This window comes from Nicotiana tabacum, chromosome 13 (genome assembly GCF_000715075.1).
Source record: "Nicotiana tabacum cultivar K326 chromosome 13, ASM71507v2, whole genome shotgun sequence".
Classification (NCBI taxonomy): domain Eukaryota; kingdom Viridiplantae; phylum Streptophyta; class Magnoliopsida; order Solanales; family Solanaceae; genus Nicotiana; species Nicotiana tabacum.
In genome coordinates this window covers 46552075-46575182 of record NC_134092.1, presented here as the reverse complement: position 1 = coordinate 46575182, position 23108 = coordinate 46552075, and the positions used below count along the sequence as shown (strand labels likewise).

At 35.6% G+C, this 23108-nt stretch overlaps 1 protein-coding gene across 3 annotated transcripts; it reads right to left on the bottom strand.

The window, feature by feature from the left end:
• Positions 1-2793: 2793 nt before the first annotated feature.
• Positions 2794-12764, bottom strand: LOC107768059 (boron transporter 4-like). 3 transcript variants are annotated; one of them, XM_016587171.2, is made up of 14 exons: positions 12634-12764; positions 12134-12239; positions 11922-12004; positions 11631-11823; positions 11408-11546; positions 11153-11318; positions 5449-5615; positions 5182-5355; positions 4995-5090; positions 4776-4892; positions 4362-4693; positions 3707-3986; positions 3475-3615; positions 2794-3154 (listed from the first exon to the last, which is right to left on the bottom strand). In XM_016587171.2, exons 2-14 carry the CDS (start codon positions 12235-12237, stop codon positions 3137-3139), a joined length of 2010 nt encoding a protein of 669 aa, XP_016442657.1. In that variant the 5' UTR covers positions 12238-12239; positions 12634-12764; the 3' UTR covers positions 2794-3136. The 3 variants fall into 3 exon arrangements, with proteins under 3 accessions (XP_016442657.1, XP_016442658.1, XP_016442659.1); XM_016587172.2 differs by having other exon boundaries at positions 12134-12242; positions 12634-12744; XM_016587173.2 differs by lacking the exon at positions 12634-12764 and adding an exon at positions 12603-12624.
• Between the last annotated feature and the right edge of the window lie 10344 nt (positions 12765-23108).

The window sequence follows — 23108 nt, the reverse complement described above, 5'->3', positions numbered from 1 at the left end:
AAACACGAGTTTAAGCCATTTCTTCAATATTTTTCAAGAACCAAACAGGTAGAGGCGATTTTCAAGAGTCGTTTTCTTCCCCAAAGTGTTGGTAAGTAATTCTAACACATTTTTTTTCAATTACCCATTATATTTCTTGAATTATTAACCTAAAATCTAGAGTTTTTATGGTAGAATTAGGAGTTAGGATAGAAACTAGGAATTTCGAAAATATGGGGATTTAGACCTCAATTTGAGGTCGGATTCCAAAAGCAATTATATATTCGGACTCGGGGGTGAATGGGTAAATAAATTTTGGTCCGAACCTCGGGTTTTGACCAAGCGGGCCCGGGGTCAATTTTTTGACTTTTTGGAGAAAAATTTGTGAAATTTAATTTGTGCAATATAATTGATTTCTTTAGCAATATTTGATATTATTGAGTCATTTTTGAATAGATACGAGTGGTTTGGAGGTGAATTCCAAAGGAAAAACTGTGATTGAGAATTAAGTGACCTTCAGAGCGAGGTAAGTGTTGTGTCTAACCCTGACTTGAGGGAATTAGGAACTTTAGATTATTTGCTAAGTGAAATACATGTGAGCGGCATATATGTGTGGTGACGAGTACTTATGCGCCACCAATTTACCTATTTTTTCATGTTTCTTTCGTTATTTTTTTATATTATCTCTTTCCTATGCCTAATTGCTACATGTTTATACTAGTGTTGTTAAATTGATCATCATTATCATGTTTATGAATTTTCTGTTGGTAATCGAGTATTTATTTAAAAGTTGAGAATTATATTGTGGAACCAAATGTTGAAGTAAGGTTTGTACTTGTTATTCTATCTCATTGTTGTTATTTATGCATTGCATTATGGTAAGGGGGAGTGTTAATGCACTAAGGGTGATGTCGTGCCATATTGTGAGTGGTAATGCACGAAGGGTGATATCGTGCCATATTGTGAGTGTTAATGCACGAAGGGTGATGTCGTGCCATATTGTGAGTGTTAATGCACGAAGGGTGATGTCGTGCCATGATATGAGAGTTAATGCACGAAGGGTGATGCCGTGCTGTTTCTATTGATTTTATGGTGAGATTGAGAGTAAAAGCACGAATGTTGATGTCGTGCATTTTTCCTTTATTGTATTCACTATTCCTGTTGATTCATGGTATATTGACTGCTCCGGTGATCATTCTGTGGTAGTTCTTTATCTTGTATTCCCCTCACTATATTCCCCTCCCGACATTTCCTGTTTAGTTTTTTATTTCTGTTATTTGTATATGCATTGTTAAATTGTACAGGTTGATTTGTAAGTGCCTTGACTTAGCCTCGTCGCTACTTCGTCGAGGTTCGGCTCGACACTTACCAGTACATGTAGTCGGTTGTATTGATACTGCACTATGCACTTTCTGTGCATATTTTGATACCGACTCGGGTTGATCGAGATTTTGCTATTAGTCCGCTGTCCGGAGACTCAAAGTAGATCTGTCGGCGTCCACAGACCTTGAAGTCCCCGTCTATCTTTTCTGTTCTACTATTTTTTTCATTCAGACAGTTGTATTTATTTCAGACTATTACTTATAGTAAATTCTAGAATGCTCGTGAATTGTGACTCCAGGTCCGGGTGGTAGTAATTAATACAGTTTTATGATATTCCGCACTTATTATATTTCATCTTAGTTAATTATTGTTAATTACTGAATGGAAATAAGGAATTGGTTTAATGATTCTCTAATGTTGGCTTGCCTAGAAATTCACTTGGAGACTTGAGAGTGAGCGGCGGATCGGTTCTGCATTGCCTTGGAGTCAGCTTCTATCAATTTTATACTACTGTTCTTTCTATTCAAATGTATTTTGAGACATTGATGTACTATCATTTCCTAATAGTTCATGACTTAGTAACACCATTCTTTGGGGGACTCTATGGATGTTTTCCGCACTTGTATTAAATTTCAAACTTATGTATTACTTTGTATGTATTTAGTCTTGTTTAGGGTTTATATTGTGGTTGGTTCTCCTAATAGATTGAATTCGGTGCCATCACGACCAAGGAGAATTTTGGGTCGTGACAGGTTACAACAAATAAGAAAAATTAGTAGAATTGTAATATAATATATTTTTTTGGTTTTCTAAGATTAAGATATTAAAATATGAATGCATATTTAATTGTTATTTTGTCTATCCTAATTTACGCTTCATACTCTTTTTTTTTTAGTTTGTTCCAAGAAAAATAACATACTTTCTTATTTAGAAACAAACGAACTTTAAAATTCTCATGTTATTCTTAATGAGATGATTTATAGCCACATAAATTTCTATGGCTTATTTAGACCACAAATTTAAAAAATATTCTTTCTTCTTAATTTTATGTTCAATCTAACCGCTATATTAATCGGGACAGAGAGAATAATATGTTGTCACTAAATTTAAATATTGAATAATTAGATTATCTCTTTTCTCTGCATTTGAATGTGTATAATTTATTTGTTATTTAAAAATAAAAAATAAATTTCAAATTAAATAATAACTACATATTATTAGAGATGAATTTTATATTTACTGGGTGTTGTAAACAGTATTCGATGAAGCACACGCTAAAAGAATTCTTTTAAGTATATTTTTTATGGATATAGTTATATACACTAGTAACTGAAAAATATTTCTATGCTATTAGTGAATTTCAACTTGTGATATCAAGTTAGTTATCAATTTTATCATGTTACAAATTAATATTTATCATAAAAATAACTTGATTATGTAAATATTTGGATACATTGGACCTCGACTATTTCCTTGTATAATGCTCTGAAATAATGAAGAATGTCCATCAAAACCAATAGGAGTATTTAACAACAATGACTCATAATCATCGGATCAACTAGAAACGGTCTTTTAGAATATACTGCAGTACAGTTCACTCTGATGCTAGACCTAGAATCTGTGTAGCATTATACACTTTACAACTATGGACACATATCTGCAGTGACACCAACCTAATATATTTAAAATTTCACTAGCATTTAGAACCATGCATGGAAATCTTGTTATCGATTTAAATTGCTCTTAACTTCCATTGGTTCATTCATATATAGTTTATACAAACATTATACGCCTGTATTCATCACTATATAGTACCTTGTCCCTCAAGATTCTGTCAGCAGTTGGGGTGAACCTGCAAAGGTATCATTAATATCTGTCAATAAAACCTTTTCGAGCAACTTGGAAACTATTCCCTCCATTTCAAATTTGTCTCGGTGTTTGACTGAGCATAATAATTAAGAAAGAAAAAAAGAAATTTTTGTTAAACTTGCGGTCTTCAACGTGCCATGAGAGTTCTATGACTATAACAGCATGACAAAATGGCATTTGGAAGTTTAAAACATACTCTAATTGTTTTTAGACATAGAAAGAAGTCATTTTTAAGACTAACAAGAAAATAATATCACATAAACTGAAACAGATGGAGTACGATATTCATAGATCTCAAGGTACCTGTGGGCGCTTATCGGCCTCGCCGGAGCTGGCTGTCCTCACTTTCAACTCTCCTCTACTGGTCGTAAGTTCATCCAAAATCTCAGCATCAGAAATTTCAATTTCAGCTTCTTCAATTCTTGGAAGAGCTGCCTCCGTTTCCTAATAAATTTGACAGCATATATATATATATAGATTTGTTTTAAGTCATGAAGATAATCCAAAATGAATTAGGTTAGGAGACATGACATACACTGAAAGAAAAGCTAAGTGCACGTTGTGGAGAACCAGCAATTTCCCCATATTCAGCTGCATCAAGCTCTTGCAAATGACGAGGGTAGAACAACTTGGGAAGCAAATGCTGCCTTATGCTTATGAGAATAAAGAATGGCAAGGGGAAGAGAATGCCAGCTATGGGAATCCATGTGACTCCAAAGCACACAAGTAAGAACACAAATTGGAACACAGTGAAGATTGCCATGTATTTGAATGGTACTGCCTCCACAAAAGATGCATGCATCCCTTCTAGGACCCTGCAGCCATCATGGTATGTTTCAAGAAATCACATAATTTGCCATATCCCTTTCTTTCCACTAAATGCTAGGAAAAAGAACTAACACTTTTGATATATTTATTCTCTCCATTTCATTTATCATTTATGTGACCGTAATTGACTGGATAAAGAGTTTAAGAAAGAAAAGAATATTTTTGGAACTTGCCATCTTAAATTCTGTAGCAGGAAAAGCATATCATTAAGGCTAAAATAAAAAGTTTAAAATTAAATTATTTTTAAATATAAAAAAGTGTTATTCTTGTCGGAACAGACAAAAAGGAAATAGTATTACGTAAAAAGGACTAGAGGGAGTAATTACTTATTATATCATGTACCACAAAATGAATGAACTTACTTAAATCTCCTGCCAGGGGTGATGAAGAGAAGCAAGATTCTTTCCCATAGTTGATTTCCTGGCAGGCTGTCAATAGCCATGTATGCAAAATATCCCCAAAGAAGTGATGTTGGTATCTTCTTTATCACTGGCATTGCACCTACTGATGCTGCTACTAGTAGTGACTGCAATAGGTTGCTCACTCTTTGTTCATTCACTCGAACGGGCAAGTAAGCATCAATATGCTTCTCTGGATCAAATTTTCCATTTAAATTTTCACCATTTTCATATTCAATTAATTCATGTTTCATTACTGCCTCCTTCAAGTGTTCCAACTCTTTAACTACAGCAGTCTGCACAAGATCGATGTGTCAAGAGTCTCAGTAGTACTTGAAAAGTGAATCAACGCTCAAGAATTGGATAAAATAGACTTACAACAGGAGAACTGTCTATTTCTATGAACACAGTTTGCATGTTGACATAGATTTCGGAGTTGCTAGCTTTTCGCCTGATACTTTCCTTTGCACTTTCAACCATCTTCTTCCGAATCAGCTGGTTAACATTAATTACACAGAGCGTTAACTTTCAAATTCAACAAACTACATCAGTAGCATATATAACAACTTCTCACAAATTAATTTGGTTATGTTTTACCTGTTTCTTAAGAACAGCCAAGCTTTTAGTATGCATAGGGGACTGTGGCAAGACACCATTTGAAGGAGGCAATCCAATCAAACCACATAGCAAAGTCTAAGGAGAAGTTTCAATCCATGTCAATATTATTGGTCTTGAATCTTGATTATTGAAACAGCAACAGATAATGACAGATGATAGAGAATACCATAAATCCCAAGAGTAAGATATCATAATGATAAGCAGAAGGATTCTTTAGGTTGAACTCCTTTTGTTGTGCCATTTGAGAAGCAACACTGTGATCGAAGAAATAGAGTCCAGCTATCATCAAGGCTGGTATCACGGCAGCAAATATGTATGCTGGAGGAACCTTCCCCATATCCTGCATTTAATTAGGCAGTGTTAAATTAATCCAAAGATTTCTTATAATTAACCAGTTGGTCAAAGATGGAACCTTTCAGAAATTTCACTCCACCTTAATTACAGTCCAGTGATATAAAGAAGCAGATTCCCAAGGAAGGGGACTATACAGTCTTCTAGGAACTCCAGATGGAAGTTTGCCAGGAACCATAAATGAGAGAGCTGACCACACAAGAACCATCAATGGAACTCCATAATCAGCTATGAAGCTTCTAAACCAGCCTGATCATTTTAGCATGAAAATAAAGTTAGAGACCCAACGATAACATATAGTAATCCCCTTTTCCCATTTTATTAGATACACTTTCCTTTTAGACTGTGCCAAATAAAGGGCATATTTATATATTTAAAAATAATTTAATATTAATCTTATTATTCTATCCTTACTGGAATGATTTATATTCATAGAAATGTCTATGACTTGTTTTAAACCACAAGTTTTAAATTAAATCTTTCATTTATTCTTATACTCTATGACCAGTCAAGTACCCGCCGACTGAGAAGGAGGGAGTAATTGATTGCTGACGCTTGTCTAGAAATCCAATCAAAGTGTCAATCTAGACCAGCATGCGAAGCAATTTTGGAGGCGAAAAACATCGAGTGCTTAATTCCTAATCTTTTCTTTGTAATTTATTCATGCAAAACGCTTGGATGATTGTTACTATAATTATGAGTGGCTAAGAACTCAATTTTCTAGAGTTGTGGTTATCATGAATATTGACGTATATTAATTACATCTTTGTTAATTCAAGTTATTATCGTTGGTTGTTTTTATAATTCTAGTTTCAGTTTGTGAATCGTGTGGCCACCAATTTACACTACTATCTTTGTTATACTTGGAAAAGCAATGTTTAGATTAGAGTAGAACTAGAGAGAGCTTGTTTCTGAACCCATAGTTAGGGGAAAGAATTCGCGGTTTATAAGATAGAAATACACCTAACAGTCTCGCTTAGTTGAATGTCGTATTATATTCATTCATGATAGATTCAATATCATAAGAAGATAGGGTCAATATATTATAAATAAACGGATGTGGAAACATGTTATTTATATAAACTATCAAGTCAACTGCCAACCATAGATAATTCGGATTATCAAGTATAATGTGATGTGATGCTCATATAATGAATATGGTTTAGTGGAGCAAACTGATAAATGCCGAAAAGACTTTGAAAATGTCAAGGCAACAATGAATAAATGAAGGTCAAAGTCAAAGAATTGGTTGAAACATTCGATAATCGATAATATGAGGGCTCAGTTGGTATTCTAGAAGAGCCTCAAAGTGAAGAAATGAATGAGCTCCACCAAGAGAAATATTTTGAAGAAGTGGAGATTTTGAGCCAAACTTGTCTAATAGAACAAGCTCAAAAATTGAAAATATTTGAGGCTCAATGCGAGAAAATTACAGATGGAATGGGACACTTGGTAGAAGGAAGATTTAAGCTTAGAAAAGAGACTGGCCAATTTGACGGTGCTATTCATGACTTTTAGCATAAGTTGACTGCGAAGGTTAATGCGTCTAACGCCAACAACTTAATTACAAGTTGTGTGAAGTTGAAGAAGAACTTATAAAGCGGATTAAGGAGATAAAAGTTGAATTTTAACCATTCAACCATATAGTAGTTGGTGATATATGCCGAGGTTGCGAAAATTACATTAGAGACAAGTGAGAAAATGGATAATATCATTCTTGATGACTCTAGTGCGGGTGAAAGTAAGGATGAAAAAATAACGTGATTCTGGGGGTTTGAGCGCATTGGACCTCAGTCCACATATTTTTCTATATTGTGTTTAGATAAAAAAAAATGGAAATTGAGGCATTCGAGCCTTTAGAGAAGTCAACGGACGAGGAAACAAGATGCTTACATTCTGAATATATCATACTAAAAAGACAGAATTACATACCTCAATTAAAGGCCAAGAAGTAAAAAATGTGACATTGGTTGCTCAACCCAGTTACACCTGTACGTCCACCACTAGAGCATAGCCGAAAGCTTGAAAACAAATTGAAGGTTCAGTTCATAAGTTCGAGGACGAGGAAACTAGAGCATCTAACTTGAGCAAGTGGATCACATCATGCAGCGATATTAAATTAGGTGCTTGTTGGGAAGCAACTCAACTTTGCTTCTTTTTTTATTTATTTTTATTGTGTATTTTTATAGTATTATTTTTGGGTATGCAGGAGTATGAACATGGGAAGAATAACCGTAGGATGTGTGCAAAAGCAAGCCAGACGATTAGAACTAAGTGTAAAGTGCTCGCACAAATTAAATGACCATCCTTGAGAGAAGTCTGAGTACATGAGCTGCTAATGCTTCAGCTTTTGGCCATCCAAGGAGCTCCTTCTTTCTACACTCTTGTTTGATTTTTTTTGTTATGTGCATTAGTGACATTGCACTTTTTTATACGTGGGATGGGGGACTCTCGTCGGATTATAGTAGTATATTAGTATTGAGCTTAGCTTCTTGCTTTCAATTTGTAGCTAGATTTTGATGTTTGATTGCTTTGATAATTAGTAGTATACTAGTGTAGACTTGTAATAGAGCTTAGTAGCTTAATTTATTTTTTGAAAAGGAAAAGGATAAAACTTCAAACATTTCAGAAAAAGTTTAAACTTTTTCCGGCAATGAATTTCTTGAATAACTTTCTTGAGGGATTATGGTCCAATGTAAAGAATTTGAAAAAATATTTTTTCATTTTTAGTTAGTCATAGGTAGATAATAACCCCCTTAATTTGTTTTTGACATCAGTTCTTTTCAAAGGGATGTAGCTTAAATCAGATATTTTTATTTTTTTAATATAGCTGAATAAAGAAGACTTGATTGCTCCTAGGTGCCTCTTGACTTGTTCGATACTAGCATAGTTAAGCCTTAGCATGCAAGTTACCTTCTACATGTTTTGATGAAAATTAATGTCGTAGATAAGTTAAATAGCTTGTTTGTGATGCCTTCTCTCAATTTTTTGACTCGTTTGTCCATCTAGTGCTTTATTGCTTTATATGACTTGACTATGTGCTTACTTGCTTTAACTTGAGAGCTGGAATAGAACCGTTCTGAATGGATCGTGTGCATTATGTGATGTGAGGTCTTGATTGTATTTTGCGCTATCCTGTGTTAGTCTAGAACCTCCCTCGTGTGTTAGACTAAGTGAAATAATTAAGTCTTGCAAGTCCAGGAGATGACAGGGAAGTTTTTTCGATTGTCCATTGAGTTGTTATGCAACCATAAATAAAACTATCCGTAGATAGACCATGAGCTTATAAACCTCTTCTTTGGTACACACATGACAAGACAAATCCTATTTTATTCTTAACTAGATCTTTTTAAACTTTTACCTCCGAAAGCACTTAAGTCGCTAGAAGAGTAAGAGAAGAGTTGGGGATAACTTCTGAGTGGAACCATAAAAAGGCAAAAAGGTGTACGCACGTATGTTTTGAAAGACCATTAGCCAAGTAAACCAAACTTATGGAGAGTTTAACAATAACAACAACAACAACAAACCCAGTGAGAATCCTACAAGTGGTGTCTGGGAAGGGTAGGATGTACGCATACCTTACCCTTACCTTTGTGAAGGTAGAAAGGCTGTCTCTGATAGACCCTCGGCACAAAGAATAAAAACGTATTGAGAGTGTGAAGAAAAAAAATAGAAAATAAACCTCCTAGTTATCTTGATCCGGGCTAGTTAATGTATAGATGTGCTTAAAAGAAAAAAAGCCAAATTGTGAATGGTTTAGGGCATTTTTCGAGTTGGTCATGAAGAATGTGTATTTGAAAATTAAGTATAGTTTATTAAAGTGGCTAGGAGGGTTAGTCAATATACCAAAATATATCCTACCCGTCTCTTAGCTTACATTACAACCCGTAAAGACCTAATTGATCGCAGACTTTGCAAGCTTAGATTAGTAGAGACATACACTACGGGCAAGCCTATGATACGACTTTGGGATATACATGAATTTATTTGTGAGAGTGAGTGATTCTTTGTTCATATAAGTGTTTCATTAAGTTGTATTCGAATTCATATTTGAATGTATGAACTATATGCTCTCTTGTTCTTTGATGAGGCACATGATCCCATGATAGATACGTGACATTATTAAATTTTTCTTGTTGGGTAAGCGCACAAGTTGAATATGCTTAATAGCTGGCTATAAGTCGGTCTTTGAAGTGAGGTGGTTATGTGCAAGTTGTTTGATTGTTTTGAATTGTTTACTCATATTTTGGCATGTGAAGTTGGAAAGTATAGAAAATGCACATGCACGAGCTTAATTGCTGGTATCAACCGTGGTCATAAATGTAGTGGATTTAATTGCTAAATGTTCCTATGTATATGATGTTTTGTGGTGCACGTGTGAGTTAGCAAGATCTTAGCTAGGTTGCTCCAGGACGAATAAGAGCTTAAGTGTGGGGTGGTGATGTTTGGCTAAAAATTATTTTCGCATATAATTTGCATTATACTATACCTCAATCTTGTTAACTTTAATGTGAATATTGATGACTCAAGCTTAACTATGGTATTTTATGTGTAGCAATCAATTGGAAGTGATTTAAAAAGAATGCGCGCGATTTGAAGTCAAAACGAAAGAATTGTGAGGGAGTCTGAGTTTGGCATCCCGAAGGGCGGAAGGTACCAACTAAAATGCCAAAGGCAGCTGAGCACAAAATTGCATAAAATTGGGTGTCCAAATTGGTGCTTGGCGCCATTCTAAACGGCAAAGGCAACAGGCCAAAATATCTTCGCCATCCGGCTTGGCACCCTGCGCCATTTGTGGCGCCCAACCGCGAAAACTCTCCTATTTCGACTTGGAGAATGTTATTTCGTTCCTGGATGTTCCTAACAAGTATAAAAGAGTCTCTAAACCTAATATGAGGGTTGGACATTATTTAGAGGCAAGATCAACGTGCGAGGCAATTTTGGAGGAGAAAAATATTGGGTTTTTTATTCGTTCATCTTTTCTTTATAATTTATTGATGCAAAACACATGGATGATTGTTACTATAATTATGAATGGCTAAGCCCTCAATTTTTTAGGGTTGCGATTATCATGAATATTGACGTTTATTAATTATATCTTTATTAGTTCGAGTTATCAACGTTGCTTGTTTCTCTAATTCTAGTTTCAATTTGTGAAATGTGTGGCCACCAATTTATCCTACTATCTTTGATGTGCTTGGAAAAGCTATGTTTAGATTAGAGCAGAATTGGAGAGAGCTTGTTTCTGAACCCGTGGCTTGGGGAAAGATTTCACGATTGTGATAGGAATATATCGAATAGTCTCGCTTAGTTGAATGTCGTATTATATTCATTTATGATAGATTCAATATCGTAGGAATATAGAGTTGATATATTGTGAATGGAGAGACAATATTATGAAACCATGCTATTTATACAAACGATTCGGTCAACTAGCAACCATAGATAATTCAGATTAACATGTGTAGTTACGAACTCAATGATTAACCAACCACAACCTTGGAATCTTCATCTCCTCTGATTAGAATCCGATCACAAATTCTTGCGCTCTTATCAGTATAATTAATATTGCTTGTTTAATTTTTGCAATAGTAGTTCAGTAGAAAAACCATCATTCTTGATTATTTTGGACATTTAACTGATCTTAAGTTAGCTTAGTTAACAATTACTCTTAGTCTCTGTGGGTTCGATATCCGACTTCCGAATCACGTTATTACTTAATGGTCACTTATACTTTTGTCTACTTTGAGGACCAACGATAGCATCAAAGGGTTGGATATACAAACCTGTGCCATACCACCATGACCTTGCTTTCCTGCTCTTTAAGGCTGTATAGAGAAGGCCAATAGTGAATATTATTCCGAGCAACCCATTTGTGTAAAGCCAATGAAACTTATATTTCTCTGAACTTGGGTCCTCCGATTTAGGGATGTGAAACTCACTCACCAATCCCTGCAAATTAAAATTACATTAGCAATGCAACCTGATTAAGACTACATTGTTTAATAGACAAATTAATCTTTTTTGTGCAGTTAGAATACCTTAATTGCCTCTTGCATGAAAAGCAAGGTGATAAGCATGCCAAAAGTCTCCCCAGCAATCCTTGTAAATCTATTGACGATGGAGCAGGCATTAAATATTGCTAGAAGAATCAATATTAGAGCTGTCCACACACAAACCCTGCAAATTTATTTGGCATCATTTATATAAGAGTTATGAGGTAATTTTGTATCTGAAAATTGAACATATTCCAACACACTATACCATCCAGTCCAAGCTACGTAAAGGGTCTGTCCCAAGTCATCTCTCCCTTTGGCAAACTTGTAGAGGTAACTGTACATAATAATAGTAGGTTCTGCAACTCCTAATAGCAATAGAGGTTGCCCACCTAATATGGAGTGAATGATACCACAAATAGCTGTAGAAGCTAAAGTCTCCACAGTGCTCAGGCTCCCATCTAACATTGCAAATCAAGACAATTAATGCAAATCAAGAAAATTATCAAGAAAGTGTGTTTGTTTTGACCCTCATCTGACAATAAGAGTTTGAAAGAACCTGTATCTCTGCTCAGCTGTTCTCCAAAAGCAATCACTGGAAGAGCTGATGCGAAAAATATATACGTAGTTGGAGCCAATATCCTGGCATGTATATATATAAATATATATATATATATATAAAAGACAAAGTTTTATTAGAAGCAAGAAACATGTAAAAAATTGTTTGCAAAATTAAGTTTGTTTTAAAACCAAATAATGAAAAACATATACCCTATCCCGGATCTGATACCGGCAATCCAATCCTGCTTGTAGCAAGACACGCGCCCTCTAATATCCTTTGTAATGCCTTTTAATGGAGTTCCCTGAATCTTCATTACTGCTGAACCAAAATAATAAAACGAGAAAAGCAGAAGAGATTATTTATTAACACAAAAAAACGTAGTAGAACTTTTATAACTAGTGTTACATAGTACTAGCATTCTTCTTATCTTCAGTCACATGCACTGTAAATAAAGACTATCCACAGGAAGACTTGCTTTGGTTGGATGGAAATATGAACAGATAAAGAAAGATATGTGTTTAAAATAGCAGAACATGCAAGAATATCATATTTAGTGGACTAGGAGGGGTCTATGTATCTCAATAAGTTCCAGCCTAGTTATATAAAAGATCCAAAGACGACACGGTACATTCATTCATGTATATATTCTTCAAAGTTTAAGAGGACTACATTTTTTACCTATATGATCTGATTGACAACCGTTAGTTACCTGATATTTAAACTGCTTGAAATTATGCGGGAGAAGTTTTTCCTGCAGGGATTTTGTTAATATTTGTCTCTCAAACTAAAAGTTCTCAGTGTTCGTTCAGAAATGCAACTGCTTAAAAGAAGAGCCAGGAGTTGGTAGCAATCACTTACTAGTGGGGCCATAAACACCGTACCAAAACTTGTGCTCTTGTCCCTAGGTTGTTTTTTTCTTTTATTGAAGTAGAAAATTTTGTATTACAACAATTGGCTAGCTGGACACGTCTCTAATCAGAAGAAGACAATTAAATTAGTTCAACGCAAATATAAAATATTGGTACGAAACTCAAAGCTAAAGGTCACGCATGACGACCTAAGCTAGCTTTAAGGTTTTTCAAAGATTGAGATGAAGATCTTATAGTTATGTCACCATGGCCGTATCATTCATTTGTTTTTGATGAGTTGCACTTATCATTAGTTTCTCTCATTTCATGTGTAAATACTCGATAAGGAACCGTACAAATTATGCTACATATTATATGTTCCTACTAGTCCTTAAAATATAACAAATACTTTTCGACTTTGTCTCATGCGTGAATTTGTTTAACCCAAAACTAATTTTTATGGTCAAAGAAAATAATTAAATTATTCGATTTTCTAATAACCGGTTTTATTTCACTATTCCTAATATAGATAAATAAGAAATAATGAAAATAAAATATTGAGAGAATAAGGAAAAAGAACTCTTATATAATCATAGCTTCCTTCCAAAAGTAGAGAACAAGATTCTTCAATTTGGAGAGAATAAAATATAAATGATTGATAGTATAATTTCGTGAATTCCTCGATGATTCTACAAAATATGGTAACGATGGTTTATATAGATACAATATATAACTGCTTTGCTCTACTTAATTCTCCCTCGTTACTAATATTTATTACATTGATTGCATGTTACTTGGGTAATTTGTAATAATTATGGTAATAATAGTCAATCGCGCGGAATCAGGGATTATGTCAATTTTTTTCCATATTCATGGATATTAATGACCCTTCCTTCTATCTCTTTCTTCCAAGTTGCCAGGTGTGGTATCCTCATAAGCAATCTTGTGGGTGTTTTACCCATGCTTCTCTTAACCTTCATTTTTCTTTATTGCTCTGACTCTCATGACACCTGTCAGCATATCATTAGTCTACGTGGTGAGTTTATTTTTCGACCAATACAGATAGTTCCCCAACTTTATGAATATTCTCAACAGAATATTCGGGAAGTGGTAAGTTTATTTATGGCGGGAATGTCTTGCCACCTCTTCCCCGTATCATCATGATTTACCTCTGAAGCAAAGAGACGTACGTCTCTTCCATTTAATGCTCGAGACACGTGTCTTACTGTGATTGGCTTTGCAGTTTACAACGTCTTTTTAGGATTTCTACGGCTGTATCAGTTCGACATGACGGTTCCATGATGACGACTCATAATGACGCCTTTACCTTACAAATACCGCATCATACATCTTCCAAAACTTATTTTTTTCTCTATTTTATTCCATTCTAAGCTTTCTCTGCAACTTTTCTTTTCTCTTCGTGCATCTGCTATAATTAACAACTTTTCGATCTTCAAACCCTTTTTTAATATCTGATCCTTGGAGGGCTATCATAATAGACGAACTTTCTCCTTCTATGGCTCCGGTTAGGAGTAGAAATAGAGGTGACATGCTTCGTAGCCTAGGCTTCATATCTAGTCGAAGTCCACTTCTTCTTAGAAAAATTCTTCTAAACCTTCTTCTTCTTTCAAATCCAAATCCCCATCCACCCCTAGATTTTCTTCAAAAGCTAGAGATCAAAACGAACCATTACCTGGACATGTAGTTTATGAGATCGTTTCTCATGAATTTTCTTTTAAATTTGATTGTTAATCATGCAAAAAAGAAGTTTCTTTCATAGCGGCACTTAAACCTGCTGATCACCATCCTTGTTTAATCAACTCCGGTCCTCTTCCTTTAGTACACCGTGACAGTTATTGGAAACATGACTTCCCAGTCACAGCCCCTAGTGTGAACGATCGAATAACCTCTTATCATGAAAGTTATTCGTTCGTTTACACATATCCTTTCAATTTAGGATTCAAACCTCCTATTAACCCAGTGATCATTGAGTTCTGTCGTTACTTCAATATTTTTCTTTTGAAAATAGTCTTGATAATATAGAGGGCAGTGGCTTGCCTTCGGTTATCGAGTTTAGTTTCCGCCCCTTTCTCTTTTCGTCATCTCCTCCATATGTATTCTCCAAAAACATTTTGCGTGGGTATTTTTAGCACTTGCAACAAAAAGCAAAAGTGTCTTGGTTAGTACTGAAGATGATCGTGACTGAGGTTGGTATGCTCGGTTCGTGGTTGTTCCCACTTGTGCATTTGTAGGGTAAGAGAACATGCCCTTTCCCGAGAATTGAAACTTTGCACATGAGTATTTCCCTTTGCCTCTTCATTACACTATTCTCTCTTTAAAATACTAACTTTCTTACTCATATTTTCTTCTTTTTTAGCAATCACGAAAGTTTTTGGTGAACTTTCCGACTTTCGTGATTGAAGTAAAAATGATGTCTGCCGCTCCTATGGAGCAAAAATCTTAGAACCAAAATTTTGGGTGGAAAGTTAAAACACACGGTATATTATTTACTTTACCATGTATTTTTTACTTTTTCCTTCTTATTTTAACATCCTTTGTAACTTTCAGGATTTACAATCCGTAGAGTTCGTCCCGCTTCTGCTCATGTGACTCCGTGCAGAAGCGGATTTGAAGATGTTCATGAGCAGAAGCGGATTTGAACATGCCCTTCGATGTTAACACTGCTCAGGAGCGGATTTTGAGTGTGTACTCATCAAAGAGGAAAAAAAAGAATCTCGTGCCTCTGATGAAGAGGAAGAGGAAGAGGATTAAGGGATCTAGTGAAGAAACCTAGAGTTAGGAGGCGGGTCGTCCTGGATGATGAATCCAATGCTCCTCAAAATCAGCCCTCAGACTTCTTATGAGCCTCATTGATCCTGCCACTACACATGCTACTACCCCTGTTGTTGTTCCTCGTGATAAAGCTGGCCCACCTAGTGGGAGAGGTATGAAGCAGGTCATGATTGAAGTCGCCAAAGGCATCGCCTTATTGAAAAAATCCAACTGAGCTACGGTTTGGTTAAAACTATTGATTGGCCCTCTTGAAAAGGAGAAACTTGAATCCCACTCCTCTATCACTCTGATGAATGATGTTATTCATTCTTCTCTCAAGGTATATTTTTCTTCTCTTATATTTTTCACTTCTTCTTTCTGTAAGTTTGTAATGCTTTTCCCTTGCCTTTTTGCAGATCAACTTAACAGGTGCAGAGCTGATGAGGAGAGTGGCTTGGACAGAACATCAAGTTGTAGAGTTGAGCATGAAAGTTGATAACTGGAAGGAACAATTCGAGAGTCTCCATCTAGAGACGAATGTTTTGGCTGATGAAAAAGAGACCTATGAGCATAAGCTTAGGATCACTACTGCTAAGTTAGCAGTATTAATTGTTGAGGTAGCAGTATTAAAAGCTTCCACCAATCAGGCTGAAAAGGGAAAGGATAAGATGGAAGCCACATTTGATGAGCAACATTCAAGGGCCACCGAGGAGAGTCGAAGTTTGAAAGAACTTCTGATTCAAAAGGAAGTGTACGCGGGTGATCTAGTTCAAACATTGACTCAAGCCCAAGAAGATCTTCCCACCTTTTCCAACAAACTTAAGTTCCTTGAGGCCACCCTTGAACCTTTGAAGGTTTCTTATGAAGCTTCTGAGACTGCAAAAGAAGATTTGAGGGCTGAAGTTGAACAATTGAAAAAAGATTACGAGGCTCTCGAGGATAAACTAACTCTAGATGTGAGTTGGGCCTTCCAGAACACACGTCTTGAAACCTTGACCGAGGTTAGCCAAGAAGTCTTTGACCTCAAGGCTGAGAATGCCAAGGCTAAGGATGCTATCAAAACTACTCAACAACGTCAAAGTTTCTCTACACCCGAGGATAAAAGTTATAAGGGTGATTTAAGAAAAGACAGTTCAGAGGTTGATCCTGTTGATCCTCAACCTTATCTTCTCCTCAAGATGAACATTTCGCTCCTTCTCAAGATGCTCCCTAGTGTTTTCTTTCAACAATGTTACTTGGATGTTTTTTTATTTGTTCCTTGGAAACTTTTATGAAAACCAATATCAATGTTAACTTTCAACATATCCTATGTATGTTTTTGCTCTTTAAATTTTGAGCTTTTTCTTGCATTATCAAAGTAGAATAAATGCTTTAATATGCCATGACTAAATACACATGGTCTTATATATATATATATAAATGGGTCCTTTTATATAAACGACACTGATGAAGATGACGTCTCATCTTTATATTGGTAAAAATATGAAATATAAAGTAATTTGAATATGTTTTATTTGAACTTTCAAAATAAATATTCATGTACAATATTTTCATAATTGCTTACTTTATAGCAAGACAAGTACGAGAATATTTATCTCGTGACTATATTTGTAGCCTTAACCTAATAGCTCTTGGGAGTTTTCTGTTGAATATTCAATTATCTGTTGATTCTTCAGTTCCTCACTTCCCATTCAATTTTTGTAATTGAAAATTAAAACTTTTCTTCAAGGTTTTTTATTTGGCCATTGAGCTCTGATTTTGTGGTGTATTTCTTCAATATTCATAGTTCCCCTAGTGTTTGAGATTTGAATTATGAACACTTGAACACTAAATGAACCTCCCTCTATGGTCCTTTCCTTGAAAAAGGAAATACACACGAGACTCTGAGGTAATATTTTAGATGATGACTGCTTAACCCTTCCCATCAGAAGTGTTGTAACCTAGGAAGAGAATGATTAAGTATTTCGCTTGTCTTTTGGGTCTAATGTCACTATTTAGTTTGGGCTAGATTTTTTACTATCATCTAAAATGGTTAGTAAAATTTAAATGAACAAATAAGTAATAAACTTTGAGATACCTGACCGTGAATACTTGCTCAAAAGTAGTATTTCTTCAAGTTACCACATTCTAATTGGATGGTAACACTTTTTCGTCCATGGTCTCCAACTCATATGCTCATTTTCCAGCAATGCCTCGAACTCGATATGGCCCTTCCCAATTCAGACTAATTTTCACTGCATTTGCCGCCTGTGTTTACTGAAACACTTTCCTAAGAATAAAGTCTCAGTCTTGAAATATCGAAGATTCACCCTTCTATTGTAATATCGCTCAATCCTTTGTTTTTGCGTTGCCATCCGAATCAAGGCTAATTCACTTCGCTCTTTTATCAAATCCAAATTTGTACGAAGTTCTTCCTCATTTAATACTTCATTTGTATGCTCGAACCTCATTCTTTGTTCCCCAATTTCCACTAAAATTATGCCTCAGTACATAAACAAGTGAAAATAGAGTTTCTCCCCTGCTTTCTTTGTCGTTATCCTGTAGGCCCATGATACCCCAGGTAGCACCTCGGGCCACCTGCCTTTTGATTCTTCCAAACGTTTCTTTATATTATTGACAATAATTTTATTTATTGACTCTGCTTATCCTTTATTTATGGGATGATACAGTGCCGAAGTAATCCGTTTAATTTTCCATCCTTTGAAAATAAACCAGCGATCTTTGCTCCCAAAAATGTGGCCCATTATCAAATACAATTTCCCTTGGAACCCCAAATCTATGTATGATATTACTCCAAATGAAGTCGATAACTTCCTTTTCTCGTACCTATTTGAATTTCATCTGCCTCCACTCACTTAGAAAAATAATCAGTTAAAATTAACAAAAATCATACCTTTCCTGGAGCTTTGGTAGAGGACCTACGATATCCATTCCCCACTTCATAAACGGCCACGGTGTGATGATCGAATGAAGCAACTCTGCCAGTTGATGCATATTATTTGTGTACCATTGACATTTATCGCAGCTTTTTATAAAATGTTCTGCCTCGTCTTCCATCTTTGGCCAATAATACCCTGCTCTTATTAATATTTTCACTAATGACCTTCCACTAGCGTGATTTTCACAATGTACTTCATGTACTTCTCACATCACGTATTCAGTTTGTGAGGGTCCAAGGCATCGAGCTAAAGGTCCACCAAACATCTTTTGATATAAATTTTCTTCTATTAAACAATATCGAGCTGCTTTTATTTGCAACAATTGGGATTGCGTTATATGCTCAAGTAATATTTCATACTGCTGATAATTCACAAACTCATTTCACCAATCAAATATTAAAATATTGATATTTAACTCATTCTAGTTTGATCAACCGCTGAGTAAATTAAATGCACCACGATTGTATTTTTTCGTGTTTGATATATCAACTACTGATCCCAAGTTTGCTAATGCATCAACCTCCACATTCTCTTCTCTTGGTATATGAATAGCTTTCCATACTCGGAACTGATGCAATAATTCCATCACATTTTCCAAATAATGTTGCATTCGTGTCTCTTTAGCTACGTAATTCTCTTACATTTGATTTACCACAAGTTGTGACTCACTTTTGATTTCAACTTAGTCAATCCCCATCTCTTTTGCAAGTTCAAAACCTGCAATTACTGTCTCATATTCGGCTTCATTATTAGTTATGAGATAATATTTTATTGCTTGCCTAATAATTTCTCCTGAAGGTAAAACTAAGACAATACCCAAACTTACTCCTTTTACGTTTGAGGATCCGTCAGTATATAATGTCCAAGTCCCCAGATTTGATTCGGTAAATATTCATACCTCATTTCCAGCTTTAGGGGTAAGAATGAATTAAAATCTGCTACAAAATCTGCTAGTACCTGTGACTTTATGGCAGTTCGAGGCTGATAAACAATATCATATTGACTAAGTTCTATTGCCCATTTAGCTAATCTTCTAGATAGGTTATGTTTATCTAAAACATTCCTTAACGAAAATGTAGTTACGATAGAAATAGGATGATATTGAAAATATGGTGGTAACTTTCTTGATGCCATTGCTAACACTAGTGCTAGTTTTGTTTAGATGAGAATATTGCGTCTCAACATCTAACAAATATTTACTAACATAGGAAATTGGAGATTGCGTACCCTTTTCTTCTTGTACTAATATCATGCTTACTGCTACTTCTGATATGGCTTAATAGATGAGTAATCTCTCTCCATTCCTTGGCTTTGACACCACAGGTAATTTTGACAGATATGCTTTCAAATCTTTTAAACCTTGTTAACAGTTCTCTGAGGATTTAGATATGAATCTTCACAGAGTTGCTACTGTCCCTATCAACCTTTGTACTTCCTTTTTACTCTTGAGTACATCAGGTATTTCTTCAATCGCTTTGATCTTAGTCGGATTTACTTTGATCCCCCTGTTAGAGACAAGGAAACCTAAAATTTACTTGAGGCTACACAAAAGGCACATTTCTCCGGGTTCAGCTTTATGTTGTACTTGCAAAGTATTTCAAAGGTTTCACTACTAAAAAAATAAGGTTTTAACGACGGACAATTCTGTAGCTAAACAAAAATATTTGTCGCTAATCTCATTTAGCAACGGATTAAGGATAGATTATCAAGAAATTCTGCTAGCTACGAGCGATTTAGCGACGAAGTTAGTAGGTAATTTCACTTTTTTTTTGTAGTGTTTCATTCAAATGCCTGAGATGATCTTCCGCTTGTCCCGATTTCACTAACATGTCATCAATGTAGACCTCCATGTTTTGTCCAAAATGTTCTTGGAATTTGTTTTTCACCAACCTATGGTACGTAGGTCCAACATTCTTCAAACCAAAAGGTATGACTTTGTGGAAGTATGTCCCCCTGTCTATAATGAAAGAAGTTTTTTCTCGCCGAGAGGATCCATTTTTATTTTATTATATCCATAATAGCATCTAGAAAACTTAGAAGTTCATGACCAGCGGTATAATCAATTAGTTGATCTATATGCGTTAAGGGAAATAAAACTTTGGGGCATGCTTTATTTAGATTAGTATAATCTACACATACTCACCATTTTCCATTTTTCTTTGGCATTACAACAGTATTAGCTAACCAGTCAGGGTACTTTACCTCTCAAATTGAACTAATTTTTGGAAGTATTTGCACCTCATCTTGAATTACCTGATTTTTGAATACTCCTTGCTTCGCTTCTTTTGTTTCATCGGAGGATGTAATGGATCTTCGCTTAACTTATGAGTCATTACCTCTGGTGGGATACCATTCATATTTGAGTGCGACTAGGAAAAACAATAAGCGTTAGTGCGTAAAAACTCAATTAACTTACCTATCAATTCTGAGCATAAGTTTGTCCTAACATAGACTTTTCTGTCGGGAACAAAGCTTGCTATCGGTCCAAAGGCTACCCGACCGTTCACAAGTGCCCCTTCACAACAAGACACTAGGGGGTGGTTAGATAATCTTTGGCTCTATAGCAAAGTACCTAACGGGAAACGACCGTTCACAAGTGCCCCTTCACAACAAGACACTAGGGGGTGGTTAGATAATCTTTGGCTCTATAGCAAAGTACCTAACGGGAAAGGAAGCTTGCTATCAGACCAAAGATTATCCAACCATTCACTAGTGGAATTATTAAGGGAACTAGACATCCAGTGTTCCAATTCACATTCAAACACTAGGGAGTGGAATTGTCACAACCCAAACCGATGGGCCATGACGAGTGCCCGAGTCCTACCTGTCGAACACCCCTAAGCATACGTTTAAGATATAAACATGAATTAAGGGAAGATCATGGATAATATTTGTTAATAAACTGCTGAATCACGTGAATAACATACGTGAGGAAAAACATATCCAAAAGACATATATACATATACATGTGGAATGTGGTAGGGAGAGCCGACAAGGCAACTATAAACAACTACATATCCAAGACTGGAAGCCATTAAGGCCACATACTATCCAACTATACATGACTTTCTACAGACCTCTAATAGAGTGTACAACTGTATAAAGGCCGGGACTGGGCCCCGTCGTACCCATATCTACATACCAAAAATAGTGTACCAAAACTAGTAACAACTCCAGATCAAGTGAAACACACCAACTCTCGCTGATCAAAGATCTTAAAAAGGGGGACCGTCAGCCTATCTACTTGCAGTTGCAGGCTTGAAATGTAACGTTCCCAGGCAAAAGGGACGTCAGTATGAATAATGTACCGAGTATGTAAGGCATGAAAATCAGTACATAAAGACATAGATGAAACATTGAGTAAAGAATTCCATCTGTGAGTCTAAATAACCTTGTATATCCTGAAACATTTATAATGTCATGCATGTGCGTATAAATGTCGTATCATGCATAGGTATAGGTGTACATAACATCATCAAGCCTTTGAGGGTATCCCATCATATCATCTCGGCCACTGTGGGTAAAATCATCAACATATACCAGCTGATCAGGTGGTGGTGCGTATATAACGCAGTAACCTTTTCCCATATCCCATATACATATAATATATGCGTATATAATGCCATCTGGTCATGGGTCAATGTACATGTATAAATAAATGAAATGCATAAAAATACGTTAATAAGATTTCTCGGAATGTTATAAGATCAATATGCCTTCGGATAAACTTTATCAACTATGTATTTTTCTGAGACCTATGAACAGACTATATAATAATAATTCACATGGGGAATCAAGAACATAGGCACCCATAGTACTTCTATGAATAGAGGTATTTATGAAAGCTGTGCGTTTGCTCGTTTCGTTTGTATCGTATGAATTATGCCAAAAGAAAGAAGGGATATACTCAACATACCTGAGCCGGTTCTCTTGACAATCCCTCTAACACACGACAATCGCGACAAAACACGTGACGACGAGATTACAGTAGGGAAAATTTCGTATGATATTCTTGATAAAGATTGCACCGTACTCCCTTAGAATCGCAAATTCTCACGTTGCTAAGTAGTCTTGTATGAATTTTGTAGAAAATCATGTTGCTATTATGTGATAATCTCGTATGAACTTTCATGCTGAAGCTTCATCCGTGACTTAGTAGATGTGAGCATCTTTATTTTGTGAATCAGAGAGGTTCTCTTTAATCTTTGGGCGTGGGCCCCACTTAAGATGACTTAGCCACCAAAAATCTCCTAAAAGGTGCCACCTTTTACATGTATTAAGAGTCATTACTTGGGAATTTGATCAAGATCTCCTTGGCTGCCATGTTGAGGTCCATAAGCCTTATCCAAAGATGCTTAATTAACTAGTTAATCTCCCACTAAAAATTAATAATTATCCAATTATCCACATAATTAAAAATTATCTCAAATTACTTAAAATACTACTCACTTTTAACACAATTTATGTACCCTTCTATCATGGTCATGTGGTACCTTGTAGGGCACTAGTTCATAAATACCGGTAGCTCGTACCGTATTTTATCCCAAATTGACAACCTTCAACGAAACTCATTTTCTTTGATTCGTTTACCCTTTAACCGTCATGACACTTACTTATCGTATATT

What these genes read in the sequence shown, in the direction of transcription:
- LOC107768059 (XM_016587171.2), bottom strand. Translation starts at nt 12,237, where the DNA reads ATGAAGATTCAGGGAACTCCATTAAAAGGCATTACAAAGGATATTAGA. An exon ending in ACAGCTGAGCAGAGATACAG is followed by an intron (nt 11,824 to 11,921) that starts GTTCTTTCAAAC and finishes TTGCAATGTTAG; the next exon opens with ATGGGAGCCTGAGCACTGTG. An exon ending in CACTTAGCTTTTCTTTCAGT is followed by an intron (nt 3,616 to 3,706) that starts GTATGTCATGTC and finishes CAAATTTATTAG; the next exon opens with GAAACGGAGGCAGCTCTTCC.